Source organism: Galeopterus variegatus, unplaced genomic scaffold (assembly GCF_000696425.1).
Source record: "Galeopterus variegatus unplaced genomic scaffold, G_variegatus-3.0.2 Scaffold1612, whole genome shotgun sequence".
Taxonomy (NCBI): domain Eukaryota; kingdom Metazoa; phylum Chordata; class Mammalia; order Dermoptera; family Cynocephalidae; genus Galeopterus; species Galeopterus variegatus.
In genome coordinates, this window is record NW_007727723.1 from 88,919 (window position 1) to 112,728 (window position 23,810).

General features: G+C 34.7%; 1 protein-coding gene across 1 annotated transcript in view; it reads left to right on the forward strand.

Moving 5' to 3' along the window:
- LOC103594718 (neuroblastoma-amplified sequence) overlaps positions 1-23,810 on the forward strand; it is a 301,995-nt gene that overhangs the window by 81,392 nt on the left and 196,793 nt on the right. The window contains exons 17-19 of the mRNA XM_008577970.1: positions 4,689-4,822; positions 11,948-12,010; positions 14,334-14,456. Coding sequence (XP_008576192.1) covers positions 4,689-4,822; positions 11,948-12,010; positions 14,334-14,456 — 320 coding nt within the window. The remainder of the gene's footprint in view (positions 1-4,688; positions 4,823-11,947; positions 12,011-14,333; positions 14,457-23,810) is intronic.

A 23,810-nucleotide genomic window follows, 5' to 3' on the forward strand; every position in this document is an offset into this window, starting at 1 on the left:
ACCCTTGTAGAGGTATCTTCTTGTGGTTTTAATTTGCAATCTCATAATATGGAAATTAACCCTTTGCCAGTTACACACGTTGCAAATAATCTCTGCCCTTTTTGCCATTTTATTCTCTTAGCAGTGAAGACCATTTTAAGCTCATCAGGGATTGAGCTGTTTCAAGTTTCAAAAAGACTGTCCTACTTCCAGTTCTCCTTTATTCCTAGGGTGTAGTCCCTCAGGGGTCTAAACCAGAGCCACTGGATGCTCACTAGGCCTTTCTCCTTGGCAGGTCCTGGACTCCAGCAAGGTGTGTCTGCTGAAAGTCTACGTAACACCTTACGGTCTTGGCTACAATTTTTTGCTTGTCTTCTCTTGGCCCATCTGCCTTCGGAACTGGAAAGTGCCTCTAGATCTGTGCTGTTCAATATTGTAGAAAACAGCAACACATATGACTATATAAATTTAATAAAATTTAGTTAGTCGCACTGGCTTTCCATTTGTGGGCATGTATATTCAATGAATAATCTTGGTTGTATGTGTTTTTTTATTATTGGTTTATCTTCAGGGTTTATTTTTAGGGGACTGCTGTGTCTAACAGGAAGAGTTGTGTTGGTATTGCCAAATTTCTCTCCAGAAGGATTGCTGCAGTTTGCATTCCTGCCAAGCAAGTATGAGTGTGCCTGTTTCTGCACAACTTTGCAGACAGAATTTGTTGTATTTTAAAATTTTTGTCAATGAGGTAGGCAAAAAATGATATTTTAATTTGCACTTTCCCGAGTGAGTTTTAACTTTTTCTCCTATGTTAGTGAGGCATTATCTCTTTTTTTTTGTGAATTGTCCATTCATGCCTTTTCCCTATTTTTTAATAGGGTTTTTGTTTCCTTGTGCCTTAATTTTTAGAAATTCATGTACATTAGTGTAATTAATCCTTTGTGGTATATATTGTGAATATTTCTCCCAGTTGGTCAGTTGTCTTTTGACTTTGATTATTGCGTATTGTGTCATGCAGTTTTTATTTTTTTATTTTTGTATAGTCAAATCGAGCAGTCTTTCATTTCCTCTGAATTTTGAGTTGTGGTTGTACAGCCTTTTCCTACTCAAGGGTTAAATAAAGATGAATTCACTTGTTTTCTTCTAGTACTTGTACGGTTTTATTTTTTCTTTTAGATTCCTAATTTATTTGGAATGTATTCTTTTGTATGGTGATATCTATGGATCTAATTTTATGTTTCCCAAATGGCTAATTTCCTTAGCACCATTTATTAATTAGTTTATCTTTACTGTAGTGATTTGAGATGTTGCTTTTGTCATATAATGAACTTGCTATTTGTATGTGGGTCTAGTTCTAGAGTTTCTATATTGTTTTACTGGTCCATTTGTCAGTGCACTGGTACCACATTGTCTTGATTATAGAGATTTTATAGTGTGTTTTAATGTCTGATAAAGGTAGTATTCGTTGTAGTTTTTTCCCCCAACTGCTCCTTTTTTTTAAACGTTTTCTTAGTTGTTTGTTTTTCTATTTGAGCTTTTGTGTCACCTTGTCTAATTTCATGAAATAGCTCATTGGTATGTCATGATTGTATTGAATTTATAAAATAATTTCGGGAAACCAATATCTTTATAGTGTTTGGTTTATTTCTAAGTTTTTAATTTGCTCTGTTTCTATTGTAGAGTTTTCTCTACCCTTATTTCTTCTGTTTATTGTTTGTATATATGGAAGCTGTTGTTTTTATATGTTACTTTGGATTCTGCTGCTTCACTGATTTCTTTTACATGAGCTTGATTCTCTGGGGTTTTCTGGGTATCCTATCTTATCATCTGCTTTTCTTTTCTAGTTGTCTATAGTGCATAGTTTTATGAATTTATTTTTTAAAATTGTAATTCTCTTGCACATCTCCTTGCTATGCAATATGGGAGATAATCTGCTGCCCATGGTGTGGAAGATCCATTTCCTTGACTTCTCAGAACGTCATAGATGGACTCTCTTCTTTTAGCTTGAGAAAGGGTAAATGATGGTTTACTAGTGACCACTGAGATAGGTAAGGGATGATGAGGAATGGTGCAGGTAAGAGAAAATGTGTCTTAGACTATGTGTATTTAGACATCTTCTAGGAGGTCTAATAGTGCAAGAATGAAAAGTGACAAATTTGAGCATTATGATTCATGTACACAATAGATTATATTAATAAAGATATGCTGAATAGCATAAGAAAAAACAAAAAAAGTGCCATAGGAATACAGATAGAAAAGGGGAGCTATGTATGAGAATAGTATAAGGATTTATTCATTATAGGATAGCCAGTTAGCTCACTTGATAGTGTGGTGCTGGTAACACCAAGGTCAAGGGTTTAGATCCTAGTACTGGCTAGCCACCAGGAAAAAAAAAAAAAAGTCAAATAGAGATGAAACTAAACTTTTAAGTAAGTTTTAGATATAGCGAGACTAAGTTCTTGAGAGGACATTTCAGGTTGGAGTAGTCTAAGCCAAGGAGACAGAATTAGGCTAATATCATTTTTACGTAAAGGCAGGTAATTTAATTTGGGTGAAATAAAACTTTGTATAGAAGGGTAAGTGGTTCACAGGACCAGAAGGTGATTTGGCACCAGGCCATGAAGGAGCTTGAGCAGAAGGCAAAAAGTGTATTTTTTATTTACCTTTCACATTGAAGGACTACTAAAGGATTTTTAACAGGAGGTTTTGAGCATAGATGATTACATACAGAGTCTAGGACATTGAACTTAAAAGTGGCTCTTTAATGTCTCGGAGAGGAGAAGACAGGAAACAGAGAAATCAATAAAACAAGGACTTTGGCTTCTATTTCAGATGGTTTCCCAAATTGTTCCTGGACTGAAACCGACTTCAGAGTTTTCATCTTACTCTGGTGTTTTCTCACCACATATGAGTTTTCTATTGCCATGCTTTTCCTCGGTCTCTTCCATTCTTCCTGCACATGAAACTCCTCTGCAGGATTGTGAGAGCCTGTGTTGCTTAATTTAAGCTCTGGAGCCTATTGTCTGGATTTGAATCCTGGCTTTACTGCTTACTAGCTCTGTAATCTTGGGCAGATTATTTGACCTCAGTATGCCTCAGTTTTTTCTTTATGTAAAATGGGAGTAGTTCCAGTGCTAATCTTACTGGGTCGTTATGAGGATTTATGAATTAGTGCATGTCAAGCACTTAGAAACAGTACCTAGAACACAGTAAGAAATCAGGAAAAGTTAGCTAATCCTATTAATTTTTAATAGTACTTATTTTTATTGTGTCCTGCTTGTCCCTATTTCACCAGTTAGTCACACTGCAACCTTGGATAACTCTTTGTTAAATGTTAACATCAAATTAATGATGTGTTTTTTTCTTAATACCTTGGAGAAATGTATATAAATCCTTTAAATTGGCTGCTTTAGAAAACTTTGTTTCCCTGGTAACCTTTAATGTTTCTTTTGTACATTCACTGATGTGATTTTTCTAGTGAGAAAATACCTTTGTTAGCTTCTCTCCATCCCTTTCCTGTCTGCTTTGTGTATATCGGTGAGTTTCTACTAAGGTTGAAAACCAGTAGACCATTATTACAGAAATTATTTTAAACTTTGTTGTTGAAACGAACTCTAAGAAAATTTAGTTTCGGACTTTCATTTTGGTTTCTGTGGTGGTAATATAAGCATTCTACATGTATTAAATGATTTAATCCTCACAACAACTCTCTCAGGAAGGTGTCGTTAATATCCCAATTTTATAGATGAGAAAAACAAAGCACCAACAGGTTATTTTTATATCACAGGAAAATACTCCAAGAATGGGAATCTGTGGTTTGCAATGGGAAATGGTGTATCATAGAAAGTGTCCTGAAGTTGCCATCTTTCTGCATCAGAAATATGGAATATGTTATCTGATTTGCATGCTACTGCATTACAATTGGACTTCCTTTGAACAGAGTCAATACTGTGTAGTTAAATGAGTAATATACAAAGATACTTCAAAAAGTTCATGAAGGGCCGGCCCGGTGGCGCACTGGAGAGTGCGCCGCTTGGGAGTGTGGCAGCGCTCCCGCCGAGGGTTCGGATCCCATGTGGAGACCGGTTCCCGCTCACTGGCTGAGCATGGTGCGGGTGCAACACCGAGGGTTGCGGTCCCGTTGCCGGTCCCCGGTACGGGCGCGACACCGAGTGTTGCGATCCCGTTACCGGTCAGTAAAAAAGACAAAAAGGAATAAAAAAAAAAAAAAGTTCATGAAAAAATAGAATTGAAAGATATTGCGAGTCTTTCCATGAACTTTTGAAGTAACTTTATAATGCATGCTAAAAAATGTTAAGTTGTAACATCTTTGAATATTAGTTAAGAATTTTTTTTTTGTAATTAAAACACACAGAGTTTGGCTTTAAGGTCAGAAATGTTTTTAATAAATTGCCTTTTTAATTCATTTTGTTTCTCCTATCTACTTTTATCTTGAATGGGGCATAAACTGAAGAATCTGTTTTTAGCAGATGCAAACATTATGGTTTACAAATTATTTTTTCTAGCTGACTCTGTAATTAAAATGTGATTTCATTATTAAAGACCCCAAAAGTCTATAAGCTAAAGAAAAATCAAGATTTGTGTCTGCAGCTGTTTAATTGCACTATTTAATGTTCTATTGACAGTGGTACTGGGATATAAAAAAATGACTGTAAATCTATTGACAGTACAACATGCTTTATTTTCTCTAGCTGCAGCAAAGAATTATTCCTGATCAGGACCAACTGATGGCAGTAGCACTAGAGTGCATCTATAACTGTGAACGAAATGACCAGCTCTCCCTTTGCTATGACATATTAGAATGTCTGCCACAAAGAGGATATGGGTAAGAATCCACAGTATGCCAATCTTATAGTGTCTTTTTTTCTAGCAGTTAAACATCATAGAGATTTCTGGGAATATGAAAAGAATATAAAGAAGAAAATAAAAGAATCTGCAATCCTGTTGCCTAGAGATAAACTTTTATTCTTCTACCAATATATGGGAAGTTCTACTATATTTTGTCCTACTACAATTATAAAGTTCTACTATAATTTTGTCAAACTTGATAATTAATTATCCATTCAAAAACAAACAAAAATACCACCACCACCAGACCAAAAAATACTTTTTAAAAGTGGATAGGTAGTGACTTTGCTTTAAGTTGTGTTTTTAAGTAAACATTTTTCATATTGCATTTATTCTGAGTTGTTTGTTCTCAATCCTTGCCTATAGTAATGCTCTTAAGTAGTGATGTATGAATACGTATACTTTTTACTGCTTTTATGTTTAAATGGAAATTTATATAACATACTTTTGAATTATTTAGTTGTATTGAAATCAAATTTATATTTTCTCTTTGGAAGTCAGGTAACAGTTGTTCCTTTGCTCCCTCTTTTAAATCTAGCACATATTATAAATTAAATATCTGGAAAAGTTAATAAAAACACATGCAAGAGCACTGAGTGAAAAATCAGCAGACCTGTTTCTAAGCCTTTGTGACTTCAGCCAAGTCACTTAACTTTTCTGGTCAAAAGTTCCCTCATTTGCAAAATCAGACACTTAGACAAGAATGCCTCCTCATTTTCTGTTTTCTCTTTCTTTTTGATCTCCTTTTCTCCCTTTCTCTTTTCCTTTCAAGGAAACTCTTATTTTTTATGAAACAAGTGATATAACAGTCACCAATTTTGCAATTCACTGTGAAATAGTTGTTTATGCAGTCATTAATGGTCCTGAGATTAGGTGAAAGATGAATGGGAGAAGGATATTTGTATGGTACCATAGTATTACCCCAGCGAGTATTACTATTATTATTTTTTTTTAATTTCAAAGATGACGTTTACCTTTATAAAGCAGTGGTCTGACTGCCATCATCTTAACCATGTTATCAAATGTGGAATCACTTATAGTCAGACAGCCTGACATTATGTGCATCCTAATGGGATGCAGTTTGAAGTACCCAGCATCATAGCATCTTCTAAGAAGTGTTCTTGCTAAAGTTGTTTGCCCTAAATCTAATAATTAGTTCTTTAGGCTGGACTTGTAGATTGTAGTTAATACAGGGAACAGAAGAGCAAGTTAAATAATACCATCAAGAAAGCAGACAAATACAGAATGTGGGACATTCTACAAGTCAATTGATCTTTTCACTTTGAAATTTAGTGTCATTTAGAAAAACAAATTGTTGGGGGGGGGAGTGAGGAGGTGCTGTTCTAAAATAAAGGAATTTAAGGGGACATGACATAGATATTCTTTAACTATGTTCATACATTACAGAAGTTATAAAAACATATTATGTTATAAGTTATATAAATGTATTTTATGTAATTAAAGAAATGTGTGAACATAGTTAATGTGAGGAAATTCTAAGACTAGATAAACAGCTGTTTGCTTCCCACCTTCCTCATTCTTGAATATCTGCCTTCAAAAAGCAAATACTTTCACAGATAATTTTCTTCTTCCTGTCATACCTGATTTGTTTAAAATATCGTGCTCATGTTATTTATTGACTGCAATTTAGATCATTATTGACATCCTTTTATGGAAGTTCTTTTCATTCTCCCATATTCACTTCTCCTACCATTTTTTTCAGTGTTTCCATTATTATGATTATGTAAATATTTAGAAAGAGCTAGTATGATTATGTTTCCTTTTTATACAACTTTTAGTTTTTATTGAATAATTTCCTTTTTTGTTGTTTTCTTTGTTTCCATCGATCTCCCTCATGCTTTTGACAGAACAGTAAAACTCTTTTCAGTGGTTAAAATATTTAATAATCTCTCAGTCCTTTTCTTTCTCTCTTTTTCTTCTCTCCCTCTCTAACTTTGAAACACCCTTCTTGGGATTGCCCTTTCTCTTCCTTTGGTGCGAATGAATTGTTCTGTATGTGTGCTGTACAACTGTCATCCTGGGATTTTTGTTTGCCTCCCTTGTGTTGCATATTACATTTCTTGGATTTCTTATCTTATTTCTGCACGTATTCCCTCATTTTGATGGAATGCAATCTCAAATAGTTTACTGTCAAAGATTGCATGGGAGGTATTTTTTTCAGGACTGTCATATGTTAGAAAAATATTTGACTGTACCTGGACGTCTAGATTTCTAATCCTTATCCTGCGAGTTTTAAAGCCGTTGCTGTCGCCTTCTCCTTCCAGTATTGTTGAGAAGTTCATTGCCATTCTGAGTCATAATGCTTTTATACATGGCTTTTTCCTTTTTGGAAGATTTCAGTATCTTCTCTTTGTTTTTAGTGTTCTGAAATAGCGCAAGGATGTGTTTCGTTCTAAGTCTAAAACCACTGTGTTGTTCTTTGAATGGTCTGTTTCAGACTGAAAATTCATAACCTTCAGACTTTTGGGGAATGCTCTTATATTTTTTCCTTGATGAGTTTATTTGTACTCCCCCCTTCCCTTCCTCCCTTCCTTCCTCTCTCCCTCAGTTGAACTCCTGTTATTCAAATCTTAGATCTCTTGAGTTTATTTTTAATTATAGTTCTTATTTGTTTATGTATTTGTTTACTGCCCTTTTTGTTCTGTTCCTCACTTTTTGGTCTTCTGTTAAATGATCTGGGAGATTTCTTCAGTTTCACCTTCTAATCTGTCTTTTGAATTTTAAAATTTGTTTTGGCTTTTTAATTTAAATTCTAAGAACTTTATCTTGTTTACTTAAAAAGTATCCTAGTCTTGCTTCACAGATGCATAGATACATAACCTTCTACTTTCTCCGTGACCCTAACCCCACCTTGATCTCTGATTTTTCATATTCTGTTTGTTTGTGTCCCTGCCTTTACTGTTTTAGGGGCTTTCCTGTATGTCTGCTGAGTTTTTACCATTAATTTATATTTAAGGCACTAAAAAGCTGATTGGAAGCCTGTATTTATAGAAAGTCTGTTTGTTTCCTGATGAGCTTATAACATGGTCAGGAAAGGACATTTATAGGGGTGGGACCCTAAAATGTTGTTATATGTATGTTTTATCTTGAGTTAATTTTCTCAGGGTAGAACCCATCGATTTTCTTCCTGGATGAGTAAGTATAGATGTAAACCTTCTTGGAGGAGAACTGGGGCTTGAGTGTCCTGAACACTTTTATTTAATTCACGCTGGTACAGGTTGGGATATTTCTTATCCAAAATGCTTGGGTGGGGTTAAATTTTTTTTTGATTTCAAATTTTTTGGGATTTTAGAATATTTGGAGATACTTAAACTGATTGAGCATTCCTAGTCTGAAAGTTCAAAATTTGAAATACTCCTTTGAATGTGTCAGTGCTCAAAAAGTTTCAGATTTTGGAGCAATTTGGATTTCAGATTTTTGGATTAGGGATGTTTAATCTGTTCTTCTTCTCCACCTTTTCCATCTATGTAAGTAGTTTTGAGTACAGAGTACTAGCCAGAGAATGAATTCTTGTGTTCTTCCAGGTGTGGGAGACAGAATTCACTGGCTGTGTGAGATAAGGGATGATAACTGGGGAGTGTGTGTCTGTCTGTCTTGTCTGTCTAATTTTGCTTATTATACACCTTTAAGCAGTCCTGCAGCTTTTAGCACACCTCGTTATGAAAGCATCTGATGCCTACAGTCCCTTGGCTTTTCTTGCTTTTGGCACATACTTGTTGGCTTCCCCTACTGCCTGAAGTTGCGTTGCAGATTTCATTGCTTTGTTAAGTCTGTTACCACCTAGTTTGCATCGTCCATTTTTTTTTCTGTCTCTGATCTGCTGTTATCTCTTCTCTCATTCTCTTTGTCCCTTGTGTGTATTTTTGCCTCCTTCTTTCTTTTCTCCCTTCCTCCCTCACATTCTTTCTTGTTGTTGTTTTATTTACTACCATTTAAGCTGAGTTTTGGAAAGGAGTGGAGATAAATATGTAGGTTCAGTCTGTCATTTTTTTTTTTCCCCCTTTTTGTCTTTTTTCGTGACCGGTAACGGGACCACAACCCTCAGTGTCGTGCCCGCACCGGGGCCGGCAACGGGATCGCAACCCTCGGTGTCACGCCCGCACCATGTTCAACCAGTGAGCGGACCGGTCTCTATATGGGATCCGAACCCTCGGCGGGAGCGCCGCTGCACTCCCAAGCGCTGCACTCTACCGAGTGTGCCACCGGGCCGGCCCAGTCTGTCATTTTTAATCAGAGGGTCCTTCCACTCTATTTCTGTAGTTCTGTGATCTGTGTTATCTTTTTTGACAAGTTCAAACCTTTTCTATAGTGCTGTTTGGAGCTAGATTGCCAGTCTTGTCTCAGTTTTGATTTTTTTTGTTGTTGGGGAGAAGTAATCTTAAATGCTATCTGTTATGTTATAGACATGTTGATAGTTTGTAGATCCCAATCATTCATCTCTCCTCATCAGGGTTCTAAGTACTGACCACCAAGAAGGAATCAAAGGATTAGCTTTGTTAATGGTATAGTTACATGGAGACCATAGTAATTCTTAATACGTCCCTTCCTCAGTCTAGGCTTGGGGATTTTCATGTAGGGAAAGATAAATCATAGTGGACTCGGTATCTGTTTATTACCAAACCTATGCAGGTGTGACCACAGGCTACCTCACATCCTTAGTAAAGAGCAGCAGAATATAGAAAGTGTGCCTCTAAGAACCATAGGCCTTCAGTAGGCAGCAAAAGGCAGGTAAGGTAGATTGCATGAACAGATTTTTGTAGCAAAATGTCTTACCCATCATTTTAAAACCTCAATCCAAAGGATATCAGGGTGCCAGTAGTCAAATTGCTTCTCCCAAGAGGTTGACCAGAGATGCAGAGAGCATCCCAACTTCCATCCCAGAGATCAGAAGAGGTAGGTGGTATGGGGATATGAACCCATGACCTTGGTGTTTGTTACAAGGCTGTGCTCTAACCAATAGAGATAACCAGCCCTGAGTTGCTTCCTTAATGGGAGACTTGATGGTTCCTCAGCCTGATGCCTTATTTCTTGTTTCTAAGTCAATTGGGCAAAATCATTGACTTCAACAACACATGTGTGTAATTTTTTAAAGTGAATATATTAGACCTTATTTTTCAGTAAGATCAAATAGCATAAGTATCAATTAGAGCTTATCAGTTTTTAAACAGTAATTTGCCTGCCATAAGGTTATAGTCATAGTATCAATTGAATGATGATATTAAAAGAACATTTTTTTATATAGACACAGTTAGGGGATTAGTATATTTGTTTTTGAAGAGTGCGTAGGCTAATCCTTTTATGTGTATATAGTCAAATGTTTTTCTTGGCATCTGATTAATGATTGTGATCTAACATTTTTTTTGTAAATGCAAAAATGGCTTGACACTTTCTTGCTATTCCATTTATTTGGTAATGATTGTATTTCACATTTCTAATTTTCTCAATAACTTGTAATTATAAAATAGCCAAGTATTGAATATTTTCTGTGGTTTTCTTTGTTCTTCATGCCAACTTTGTCAATTTACATTCTACCAGTGATTAGTTGTTGATTTTTAGTGGTTGAAATAGTTGTTTTTCACCAAGTGATAAAATCTCTCTCTCTCTCTCTCTCTCTCTCTCTCTCTCTCTATATATATAAGCATTAAAAAAGTGAGCAATCACATATTTAATTAAATTTTTGTGCATATTAATATATATATATATATATAAGCATTAAAAAAGTGAGCAATCACATATTTAATTAAATTTTTGTGCATATTTCCTAGGCATCATATTCCATTTGACTGAAAAAAATATTTTGTCATTGTTTGTGAATGTCAATTCACAAAGGGAAGAGCACTGTATTTTTTAATATGACAAATGTTTGTTATAGATCTGTAAAATGAGAATTTAAAAAATATTATTGCTGAATGAGTATGTTAATGGAAGTTAGCTCTAACAAATGACCTTTTTGAAGGACTTTAAATGGAATGTACCCAACTTATCACTCTAGTCCAAAGCTTAAAAGTTTAAAAAGATACCATAATCTTTGTAAGTTGCACTGAATAATTGTCAAATAGATTTGGAACAGGGAAGATTGACAGTTTCAAAAATAATTAGGCTTTTTTGTTCAAGTTAGGGCATTTTTAATTTCCTGAATCCAGTCAGAGATTTTTTGGGGGCTTTTTATTAATAAAACTCTAAGATGCTGCTGGGACTCAGTTGGCACGTTGTTTGAAAGGCACCTGAGCATGCCAGGTACAGAGGTTCTCAGTTGAGAGTGTTTGGGATACAGTTGTCTGGAGTGAAAGAAGGATTTTTTAGCAGTTACTGAACTTTTCTGCCCTATCCCTTTTTCACTTGCACATGTGTTGTGCCATCCTTCATCTGCCCTACCAGCTACCTTTTTATTAGTTTGTGATCTTTTTTATGGTAGTGTTTCTCCTAGTCCCTTGTCCACTAGCTTCCTCAGAAAGTGTTGGCGTTTTATCTCTACTGTCTGCTAGGGATTATCTATATGATGGGTATACTTATACTTCTCCCTGGTTTCTGAATATCGGAGTGGGTTTTATCTCCTTGATGCAGAGGGAATGATTATATGGAAGAACTTCCTTGAGTATATAGAATCCTAATGGAAACTTCCTGGGAGTTGGGTCCAAGATTGTGTAGATAGGCCTAGGAGAAATCCAACAGGGCCATACTTCCTAGTCATTTTATTGGTTAAAAGAATAGTAATAAATGGTGGTTTTACCTTTTAATTCTTCTTAAAAAAAAACCCCAACAATTGATTTATAATTCTTTTTTGCCTTTAACCAGAACTTAACTGAAAGTAGCTTGGAAAATAGATGTTCATATCTGACTACTCTGTAATTAAGAATATTGTTCTACTCCAGTATTTTTTTTATCTTAATCTTTTGAGTCATGAAAAATGCTGAATGAATTCAGGAAATAATCCTGAAATTTTACCTGGACAGTGTAATATTGTTGTATATTAAGTATGTGTAAGAGAAATATCATTCCTTTTTATTTACTTAATTGAATTTTGTATTTCATTTAAAAAGCCACTACTAAAACTTTTAATTTTTTTCTTTTAATTTGTTAGTGATAAGACAGAGATAACCACAACTCTTTGTGACATGGTAGACCAACTGGAACAAATTCTCAGGTGAGAAAAATAACAGTCTTTTGGCTCTATATTGATTAAGGGGGGGGGGGGTCTGTCCAAGAAGAGTTACCTTAAAGTCTACCTGTTAGTCATTGTTTCCAGTTTGACCTTATATTTGTTTGACTCTGTTGGGAGTGAATTTTCTCCGTAACGAATGCACTGCTACCTTATTATAGCAGAATGGTAGAATAGTAAGAACACAGGCTTTGAAGAGTGATAAACCTATGTTTAAATGTAGGAATTGTTACTTACTAGCTGTGTGATCTTTGGGCCTGGGTTTTTTAAATCTATTTTATCTAACTCATGAGATTGTGGAATTAATATTAGATTAAACATTTAAAATGCCTCACACTTAGTAGGCACAAAGGAAATGTTAGTACTTTTAGCAGTTATTTTATCTATCAGCAAACAGTGTTTATTATGCTCCTAACTTTCCTTTTAAGGGCAGAGTACATTCAATTGACTGTTTAGATTATGTCAAACTGCACCAAGACCCCCAATGTATCTTGGTAGTAATATTCTTTATTGTCATAATGAAACATTAAACTGTCTCTTTTGGAGATTGAAATATTCTTAATATGCTATTCAGGATGTCTAATATTATTTACCAGTATTTATTTTTATGTGTACCTAAATATGTGCATGTGCCTTTAAAATATTGTATTAAAAATTTAAGAATAATAAATTTTGTTCTTCCAATATACAATTGTAGAAATTATAGGTAACAGCATCACTTTAGTAATTGTAGTATGTATAGTAAAGTGTAATAATTTGGAATCCAGTAATTAGAAATTTTATTCATTCAAATTAAGGGACTCTAGTGTAAAAATATTTAAAGTTGCATTTAAGGGAACAGAATGTTTTTGTGTACCATAATATGTGAGTTTAACAAAGAATTAACTGTTCACATTTCCTCAGGACCTCTATTTATTATTACTTAGGCTTATTTTATTATATTTTTTGTTTTGGTGCTGGCTATATAGAGATCTGAACCCTTGGCCTTGGTGTTATCAGCACCACACTCTAACCAAGTGAGCTAAGCAGCCCGCCCACTTAGACTTATTCTTGTTACCCTGTGTTCTGAAAGTTATATAGTTGTATTTCTTGAAAAATGTTTAATAAATCAAGGTTTTCCTGTTAAGGTTGGCTTGTGCCTCTCCTACCCACAACCTCCCTGAAACATTCAGTTATAGTTTAATGCTTAGTGGGTTGAGTCAATATGCATTCTTTCCTTACAAATCTGCATAGTTACCTCTGTTTCCCTAATGAAACCGAGAAGAGATATTGCAAAGAGATACAGTGAATTAGGTTTGACCTAATTTTAATAAAGCCAGTTTATTTCACCACTTGTTTGTGGTTGTAACCATGGGTGGTCCTGAAAGTTAAGTTATGTCATCAGTACCTCAAGGAAACAGTAACACCTTATAGGTTTCCTAATGATGCTTAGGTCTTTCACTGTTTGGCTTAATTTACTGACCTTTCAAAAATAGGACCTTTTTATTCCCATTCCACCTCATAGCCACAAATAGTTGATAAATGTTTTAGGGTACATAACATTTGGTGATCTAACCCATGAGACCTGTCTTTATGAAGAGTTACTATATTATATCCAGCCACTCTGTAAGTCCAGTAGTAAGTTTGTAAATGTGAGATTTGGTGAGACAAATCAAGCATGTATCCGGTGTTAATTATTATGGAATGGGATATCTCAAGAAAATTCACACAAGACCAAGAAAATTTGTGACATACCTTGTAGAATGGATTCTTGGGTGAAATGGAGCCTAATGATCTTTCTGAGGTCCTCTAACACGAAAATTATTTATTTATTGTTTTTCTAGCAGCATTGCCTAAGCCTAAAACGAAATATTCAATAAGATTGTTAAGAGTTAAAGCTGGGTATTGAAATTATAGATTTGGGTTATTTACTGACTTGATGGTTTTAGATTATAGGGAAATTGTGAAAAAGATTTTGGGATAGATATATGTCATTTTTTTTTTTTAAATGTTACTTAGCCCAATATTCTAATAAAAGTCAGTGGGGAAAACAAGATTTGATATATATTTATTTGCTCTTTTTTTTTTTTTTTTTTTGCTGAGAGTAAATGTTACATGTAAAATGAGCTCATACTATGTGATTTTTTTGTAAAAATAGTAAAATGTTACTTTTTTAAATTGAAACATAATTGATTATACGTATTTGTGAGGTATAGAGTTGACTGTCAGTATTTGTATGCAATATGTAGTGATCAAATCGTATGTTTAATATTCTTAGACTCTTTTTGTTTGGCGGCAAGACTTTAAATAATTCTTCTTTCACTTATAGTGTATCAGAGCTTTTGGAAAAACATGGACTTGAGAAACCAATTTCATTTATTAAAAACACTCAGTCTAGCTCAGAAGAGGCGCGGAAGCTCATGGTTAGGTTGACAAGACATACTGGTCGGAAGTGAGTATTAAACAGAATTAAATTGATACTTGTATATTACATTTTTTAAAAAAAGTATTGCTCTCTTTCTCTTTTTGACAACTTCATTGAGTTATAATTGACTAACAATACACTGCACTTATTTAAAGTATACAATTTGATAAGTTTTGGTATATGCATATACCCATGAAACGATAACTGGAATCACAATAGTGATCACCCCTGAAAGGTTTTCTTGTTGCTTTATGATCCCCTCCCTCCTGCTTCTCCTCATCATACTCCCACCCCCTCACCAAGGCTACCACAAATCTGTTTTCTGTCCCTCTGTATATTACTTTGAATTTCCTAGAATTTTCTGTAAATAAATCATACAGTATGAACCTTTTTTTATTTTTTGGTTTTGCTTCTTTCACTCAGCATAATTATTTTGTATTTCATTCACGTTGTATCATGGATCAATAGTTTATTTCATTTTATTTGCTGAATAATATTTCCTGGTATGAATTATGAATTTATCACATCTTGATTATCCCCTCACCTGTTGATTGACATTTGGGTTGTTTTGAGTTTTGGCTTTTACAAATGAAGCTGTTATGAATATTAGTCTTTGTATGGATATATGCTTCCATTTCTCTTAGATAAATACCTAAGAGTGGAATGTAAAGATTATGTGATAGGTGGATGGTTAACTTTTTAAAACACTGCCAAACTGTTTTCCAAAGTATTTGTACTGGGCCAGCCTGAGGCTCACTTGGGAGAGTGTGGTGCTGATAACACCAAGGCCATGGGTTTGGATCCGTATATAGGGATTGCGGTTGGCTCACTTGGGAAAGCATGGTGCTGACAACACCAAGTCAAGGGTTAAGATCCCCTTACCAGTCATCTTTAAAAAAAAACAAACAAAACAAAAACAAAGTATTTGTACCATCATACTTTCTAACCAGTCTTGTGGAGAGTTTCACTTGCTCTACATCTTCATTGACACTTGACGAGTATGGTCAATGTTTTTAAATTTAGCTCTCTAACAGGTAGGTAGTGATATCTAATTTTGGTTTTAATTGCATTTCTCAATGAGTAACGATGTTGTGCATCCGTTCATGTTCTTGTTGCCACCTGTATTTCTTCTTTGCCCATTTAAATGTTGAGTTTTTTTCTTTTTATTTAGGTTTGAGAGTTTTCTTATATATTCAGGATACCAGTTCTGTATTAAATACATGCTTTGCAAAGATTTTATCCCATTTCTGCTTGGTATCTTTTAAAGAGCATGCTTGTAAAAAAATTTGTAATCATTGTATTTTTTGATTGTGTTATGGTTTCATATCCAATAAATCTTTAACACAAATTTTTTCTCTAACTTTCTAGTGAAATTTTTAGTTTTACATTTTACAGTTAGATCCATGACCTATTTTGAGAGTTCATTTAGGCTTATTTTTCAAGGTATGGATCAAAAAAGAAAAAAAAAATGGTGTCTAACTAGTCCAGCCCCATTTGTTAAAAAGATTATCCTTTTTCTTTTTTTTTTCTTTTTTTTTCTTGACCAGTAAGGGGATCGCAACCCTTGGTGTGGTGTCGCCCACACCGCGCTCAGCCAGTGAGCGCACTGGCCATTCCTATATAGGATCCGAACCCGCGGCGGGAGCATCACTGCGCTCCCAGCGCCGCACTCTCCTGAGTGCACCATGGGGTCGGCCCAAGATTATTTTTTTTCTACTGAATTATTTTTTTTCTACTTGCCGATGCCATTGCAACTTTGTTGACGATCAGTTGTCTGTATATGGGGAGCCTATTTTTGGATTCTTTTTTCTGTTGTGTTGATTTATCTTTCCTCCAATGCAAATAATGTATTGATTATCATAGATTTATAAATCTTGAAATTAGGTAATGTTATTTTCCCAGCTTTGTTTTTCTTTTCTGAAGTTGTTTTGATTATTATAGGGACTTTGTAAGTCCACATGAATTTTAGAATCAGCTTGTCAATTTCTGTCATTTGGAATTTTGATAGGGTTTGCATAAAATTTGTAGATCAATTTGGGGAGTGTTGCTATCCTAAATCAATATTAAGTCCTCCAACCCTTGAATTCAGGATATCTTTTCATTTACTTAGATCTTCTGTAATTTTTTTGATGATCTTGTAGATTTTAGTGTGCAAGTCTATACTTATTTTGCTAAATTTATTCTTAAGTATTACATTCATTTCGGTTCTATTGTGAATGGAATTTCTTTTTTCATTTCATTTATGGATTGCTCATTCTTAGTGTGTAGAAATACAATTGATTTTTGACATTGATCTTGTATCTTCTAACCTTGCTGGACTCATTGATTAGCTCTAATAGATTTTCTTTGCACACTCCATGAGGTTTTCTGAATACAATATCATGTCATCTGTGAATAGAGACAGCTTTACTTTTCCCTTTCCAATCTGGATGCCTTTTCTTTCTTTTTCTCTTTATTTTTATTGTTGTTATAGCATAGTATATATTTGGTATGTAGCATAATATATAGCTTTTCCCCATTTACCTGGTATACCATTCCTTAAATTAATTTGTGCTTTTGTATTTGAAGTGTTTTTCTTCCAGGTAGAATATAGTTGAGCCTTTCTTTCAAGAACTGAGCTGGAGCCAGCTGAGCTGCTGGTGCTGGGGCTGTTGATTAAAATAACAAGCGAAAATTAGAGTAACAAACAAAATTAGAGTAACACTCATTTATTGCTGTAATGAAAGCAAGAGGACAGAAAGGTTGTGGTTCCGCCAGTACTCCATTTTTCCCCACAAAAGTCTACCAGATAAGGGTTAGATGCATCAGTGCTGATGAGGGAATCTTCTCACTTCTGATGGAGCTCTTAACAAAAAGGTCCTGCCATTTTTGGGGGTGGAAGGCAGGGGGAGGTAGGGCTAGGATAGAAAAGTATACTGAGTACTCTGTCAGAGTAGGGAAAAGTATCTCCAAGATTTTCCTTTTCTCCCTGCAAAAAGGAGGTTTCGGTAGAGGCTTCTGGAGAGACCTTAGCCAACGGCCCCAATAAAAAAGCCTCTGAATTGAGGTGACTGGGCTAGGCATGCAGATCTTGTATAAGAGCATGCCTGGACAGGGAGACTGTCCTTGCTTGCCGATGCCTTCAGACACTGTAGTGCACTGGCTGTGTACCACATTTGGTATGAGGAGGGAACCTTTCCCACTGAGGCCTACCAGGTGAAGCCTTTGTAATTACCTGTGGATGGACCTGAATGTTCGATGACACATTGGTGTTTGCGCAAGAGTCAGACTCTTCACTTTGTTTTTCAAGCAATCTGACAATCTTTACCTTTTGATTGGGTACTTAGGTCATTTATGTTTAATTTCATTTTGATAGGATTAATTTTAACCCTATCATGTTGATGTTTGTTTGTTCTATGACTTATAGTATACATCTTTACCTTATTATAGTTCACCTCCTTGTGATTTTGTATATCTTCTTGTAGAATATAAGAAGCTTACATCAGTATACTTCCATTTCTCCTCTCCCAGCCTTTTTGCTATTATTGTTATATATTTTACTTTTATGTATGTTATAAACCCCATTCTACATTGTTGATAGTATGTTTAAGCAATCAAGTTTCTTTTAAAATGATATAAATAATACAAAAAATGTGTTGTATATTTACCCCATGTAGTTACCATTTCTGGCACTTTTTGTTCCTGTGTGTAGATCTATATTTCCATCTGGTGTCATCTCTTTTTTGTCTGACATCCTTTAATTTTTCTTGCAGTGTGGCTATGCTTATGATTAATTTGCTCATTTTTGTTTGTCTAAAAGAGTCTATTTCGCATTTGTCTTTGAAGGATATATTCATTTGGTATAAAATTCAAATTTGACAATTTTCATTTGTACACAACAGTACACAACAATACAGAAATCACTCCAATGTTTTTTTCCTTGCATTTTTTCTAATGAGAAGTATGTTGTTATCCTTATTCTATTTTTGACACATTCATCTTTTTTTTTTTCCAATTGCTTTTACAAATTTTTCTTTATGACATCAGTTTAATATTGATGTCTTGTGGTATAATTTTCTTTGTAAAGTATCTTGGGTCTTTGGGTTTATAGTTTCCATCAAATTGGGAAAAGTTTTGCTTATTGCTTCTTTATTTTCTGCCCCTCCCCTCTCAGGACTCCAATTATACATTTATTAGAACCTTTGAAGTCCCACAGCTCACCAATGCTTTTTGTTGTTGTTGTTGTTTAATTTTCTTACTTCTGTTTCATTTTGCTTAATTTCTATTGCTGTTTCTTAAAGGTTGTTAAATATTTTTTTCTCTAATGTCTAATCAGTTTGTACATCCAGTGTATTTTTTATCTAAGACTTTTTCTTTCATCTCTAAGAGTTCAATTTTATCTTTTTAATATCTTCCATGTATCTAACTTTTTCAACATATATTATACAGTTAATGTTTCAGAATTTTTATCTGCTTTTTCTAACACCTTGTCTGCTTTTCCTAACTTCTATCTAACGTCTGTGTTACCCAGGTAACATCTGGGTAGGTCTTAAATTATCTTTCTCCTCATTATCTATCATATTTTCCTGTTCTTTCCATGTCTAATAACTTACTGGATACTAGACATTATAAATTTTACCTTCTTATGTGCTGGATTATTTTGTATCTTTATAAATTTTCTTCTTTTCTAAAAATAAATTTTATTGTGTATATTTAAGGTATACAACATGATCTTATGGGATACATACAGATAGTAAAAAGATTACTATAGTGAAGCAAATTGACATATTTATCATCTCACATAGTTACTGTATTAGTCTATTTCTGTTGCTTATAACAAAATACCTGGAACTGGGTACTTAGTAAGAAAACAAAGTTTATTGCTTACAGTTTCAAAGGCTGGAAAGTCCAAAGTCCTGGGAACACATCTGGGAGGATCTTTTTGGTAGTAGCTTTACAGCAATGCAGAGCTTTCACATGGCAGAAAATGGTGGAGCAGAAAGAGAAAGAGAGACTGACCTCAGTCACTCTCTTTTTAAAGCCCTCAGGACCACACCCATGGCCACCATTAAACAATTCACTATGGCAGGGTCCTCGCAGTCTAATCACCTCTTCAAGGCCTCACCTTTCAATTACCATAATAGTATTTCTCACCCTCAACAGTTACAGTGGAGATTAAGCTTCAGTGACTTTGGGGGCCATTCAGTCCACTGCAGGTACCCTTTCTTTTTGTTTGTTTTTGTGGCAAGAGTAGCTAAAATCTACTCATTTAGCATAAATCTTACATACAGTACAATTTTATTACTTGTAGTTCTCATGTTGAACCTTAGATCTCTAGTCTTGTTTATCCGGCATATTAGCAACTGTGTATCCTCTGACCTACATTTCCTAATTTCCTCTTGTCCCTGGTAACCACTGTTTTGTTTTCTGTCTCTGTATACTTGAATTTGATTGTTTCCCCCTCTGCACACGTAGGTGAGATCATACAATATTTTTCGTTCTGTGTCTGGTTTATTTCAGTTAGCATAAATATTCTTGTACTTGTTTTTTGGGACACAGTTAATTTACTTATAAAGAGTTTAATCCTTTTGCTTCTTGCAGTTGAGACCAGAGAAGTGTTCCATCTAAGACTAATTATTCCCCACTACTGAGCTAAAATTCTCCCCAAAGCCTATGTGTCTTAAGGTTTTCCACCCTGTGTGAGCTAGACATCATTTCCTTTTCCCTCTTTTCTTTTCCTAGCCTCAGATAATTTTATTATAGTCATACACTGACCTGTCCTGAGCTGAATACTTGTGGGGACCCTCTGCAGGTCTCTGGAGTTCCTCCCAGTGTAGTTCTCTCCTCTCTAGAACTTTGTCCTGCTCCATCTGCATTGGTTTCTCTGGAATCTCAGTTATGTCTCCTCAATTTAGGGAATCCACAAGTCTCTGTTTAGATTTCTCCCTTCTTGTGCTATAACCTGGAAACTTTCTCAAGGCAGTAAGCTAGGATAGTCTTAAGATTTACAATGTTTGTTTCTCAGGGATCAGTGTCCTTCGTTCCTGATGTCCATATATATATATATATATATATATATATATATATATATATATATATATATATATACTGGTTCTAGTATATTATCACCTTTTTTTTTAATGTGTACTACTCAGTGCATTTTCATAAAATGATTATACTGTAACCCATGTAGCACTTAAATGAAGAAATAGTAAATTACTGTTATCTCTTTGTGGATTTCCCCAGATTTTAGTGTAGGCTGTTTGTTTGGAAGGCAATTCTATCCAAGCATTAAGGGAGAAAGGGGAACTGAGATGGGGAAGAAAAGGAAGCCAACCTGGCTTCATTACACAAGCAGGTTTCCCACTGTCAACTGGGGCTCAGTAGTGCTGGAGTCATCTTGGAGTTGCAGGGCTATTCATCTGCCGTCCCATTCATTGTCTGAGGACAGGTATGAGGGGGGTTAACACCCTTATTCTTCCAGCATAGCTAAGCATGATGTTCTGAGAGGAGAAGCCCCTCAGACAGAAGTCCTAGGTGCTAAAGCGGGAAGTTATCCATGTATGGAAAACTGAGAACAGTGAGAACTGAGGGTATGTGGGTAGCACAAGGACAGTTTGTGCCATAATCAGGATTTTATTTATTTATTTTTGGCAGCTGGCCAGTATGGGGATCCAAACCCATGACCTTGGTGTTATAAGGCTGTGCTCTAACCAGCTGAGCTAACTGGCCAGCTTTATAATCAGGATTTTGTAAGCCATATCTCATGTCGCTCACAGTCATTATCTCCCTTCAAAACACCTTAACCTTGCCTCTTTTTGTTACTTTATATAAAATTAAATATACATTATGCACTCTTGTATGTAGCTTCTTTCCCTCAACTTTATATTTGTGAGATTTATTCATATTATTGATTTAACATTGTTTATTCTCATTGTTGTAAAGTGTTCCATTTTGTGAATATAACACACTTATGCATTCTGAGTTAGTGCAATTGGGTTATTTCTCAGTTTTGCCTGTTATTAATACTGCTGCTCTGAATAATTTTGTAATTGTCTCTCTCGGTATACATATTTTTGTATTTCTCTTGAATACGTACTGATTAGTGGAATTGATGAGTCATAGGATGTACTTGAATTTAGGAGATTCACCAAACAGTATTTCAAAATTGTTGTACTAGTATATATTCCTCTCAGCAAAGTGTAAAGAGTTACTGTCACTAGCTCATAAATACTAGATATTTACTTTTTTTCTTTTTTCTCATTTTAACCATTCAGATTGGTATATAGTAGCATTTCATTGTGGTCTTAATATACATTTCCTTGATGACTGATGGAGTTGATAACTTTATAATCACATCAGAAATCAAGTACCTAGGAATAAATCTAAAATGAGATGTGCAGAGTATCTATAGGGAAAATTATAAAACACTGTTGAGATCATATAAGAATCTAAGGAAATGGAGGGAAATATCATGTTTATAGATGGGATGACTCAATAGTGTAAAGATGTCAGTTCCTCCCAAACTGATCTATTTTTTTCCCTACATTCCCAATAAAAATTCCAGCATATACAGATAGTAAATTTAGAACTGCACAAATTTTTGTTAAATACTAACTTTGTGACTGGCACATAGATGATGCTCAGAAAAATTTTTTTTCTTAACATTTTTTAACTCTAAAAATTTGTTTATAATTTTTTCTCCTTTTTAAAAATTTTTGTTTATTATTGTTAGCATGATTATTATTACAATTGGGGCTTTTCTTTATACCCTTTGCCTGACCTATCACTCCCAAATTCCTTCCCTCCTCTCCCCCAATTCTAGTATCCTCTGGTTTGTTCTCTCCTTCTGAAAGTTCAATACGTTGTTGTGGTGTTGTCTTTCTGTCTTTCTGTCTGTTTTTCTGTCTGTCTTTCTGTCTTTCCATCTTCCTTTCCTTCTTTCTTAGCACCCAGTTACGAGTGAAAACATGCAGTATTTGTCTTTTCGTGTCTGGCTTATTTCACTTAATGTAATTTTCTCCAGACTCATTCAGGTTGCTGCATGTGGCAGAATTTCATTCTTTTTTATGGCTGAGTAGTAGTCCATTGTGTATATATACCACATTCTTCTTATCCAAGTGTCTGTCAATGGGCACTTAGGTTGGTTCCATGTTTTAGCTATTGTAAATAGAGCTGCGATGAACATGGGAGTGCAGGTATCCTTTTGACATGATGATTTTCATTCCTTTGGATATACAGCCAGTAAGGAGTGAGATTGCTGGATCATATGGTAGTTCTATCTGTAGTTGTTTGAGGAAATTCCATACTGTTTTCCATAATGGCTGTGCTAATTTACAGTCCCACCAACAGTGTAGAAGAGTTCCTCTTTTCCCACATCCTCGCCAGCATTTGTTATTCTTGGTCTTTTTAATAATGGCCAGTTCAACTGCGGTGAGGTGGTATCTCAATGTGGTTTTGATTTGCACTTCTGTGATGATTAGTGACACTGAGCATTTTTCATGTATCTGTTGGCCATTTGTATGTCTTCCTTTGAAAAATGTCTATTCATCTTCTTTGCCCAGTTTTTAATTGGATTATTTGTTTTTTAACTGTATAGTTGTTTGAATTCTTTATATATTCTGGATATTAACATAATTTTTAAAATAATTTTTTAATATTTTTGTTTTAATTGTGTTACTCAGTAAAGATTTACTAAATGGATAACTTATTTTATTCCCATTTTTAAAAACAGTGTCTAATAACTTTTAGGTACTTATTGTTTTCAAATGAATGAGTGAATAAGTGAATGAAAACATATTAATGATAAATTTTTTAAAAACTACATCTTTTTTTATTTAAGTTGATTTTGTCTGTTTCTATGTTGTCACTAAGTTCTTTGGAGGTTCATTTAGAGCCAGTTACAAGAGAGACAGGAAAATTGAACTCATCAGTTAATATTCACATTTCATAATTGGGAATTTATTGCTGGATTTTTATTTATATTATTTTATGAATATTTTGTTGTGGATTTTGACAAACTTACTTTCTGTCATTATGTGTGATATCAGGCTTATGAAGAAGAATACCTCTCTGGTCTAGTGGGAGATATACCCAATTAAATTAATTCTAACCCAAATACTTACAATGACTATGAGAGAACTAATAGATTATCTTGTAGAAAAATTGGCCACAGAATTGAAAGGCATTTCAAAGTAGATAATATTCAAATCATCGGTAAACAAATTAATGATTTTTTGACCTATTAGTTTCTCAAGCAGGAATATAGTAACAAAATCAAGTAGAGAGGAACCGTGACTTCAAGGTGCTTATGGGTCATTAGGTAGAGATCCTGATGGGAAGGTGGATGTAAAGCCCAACAGAGAAGTCTGAGCTGAAGTTATGGATTTGGGAGTGATCCCC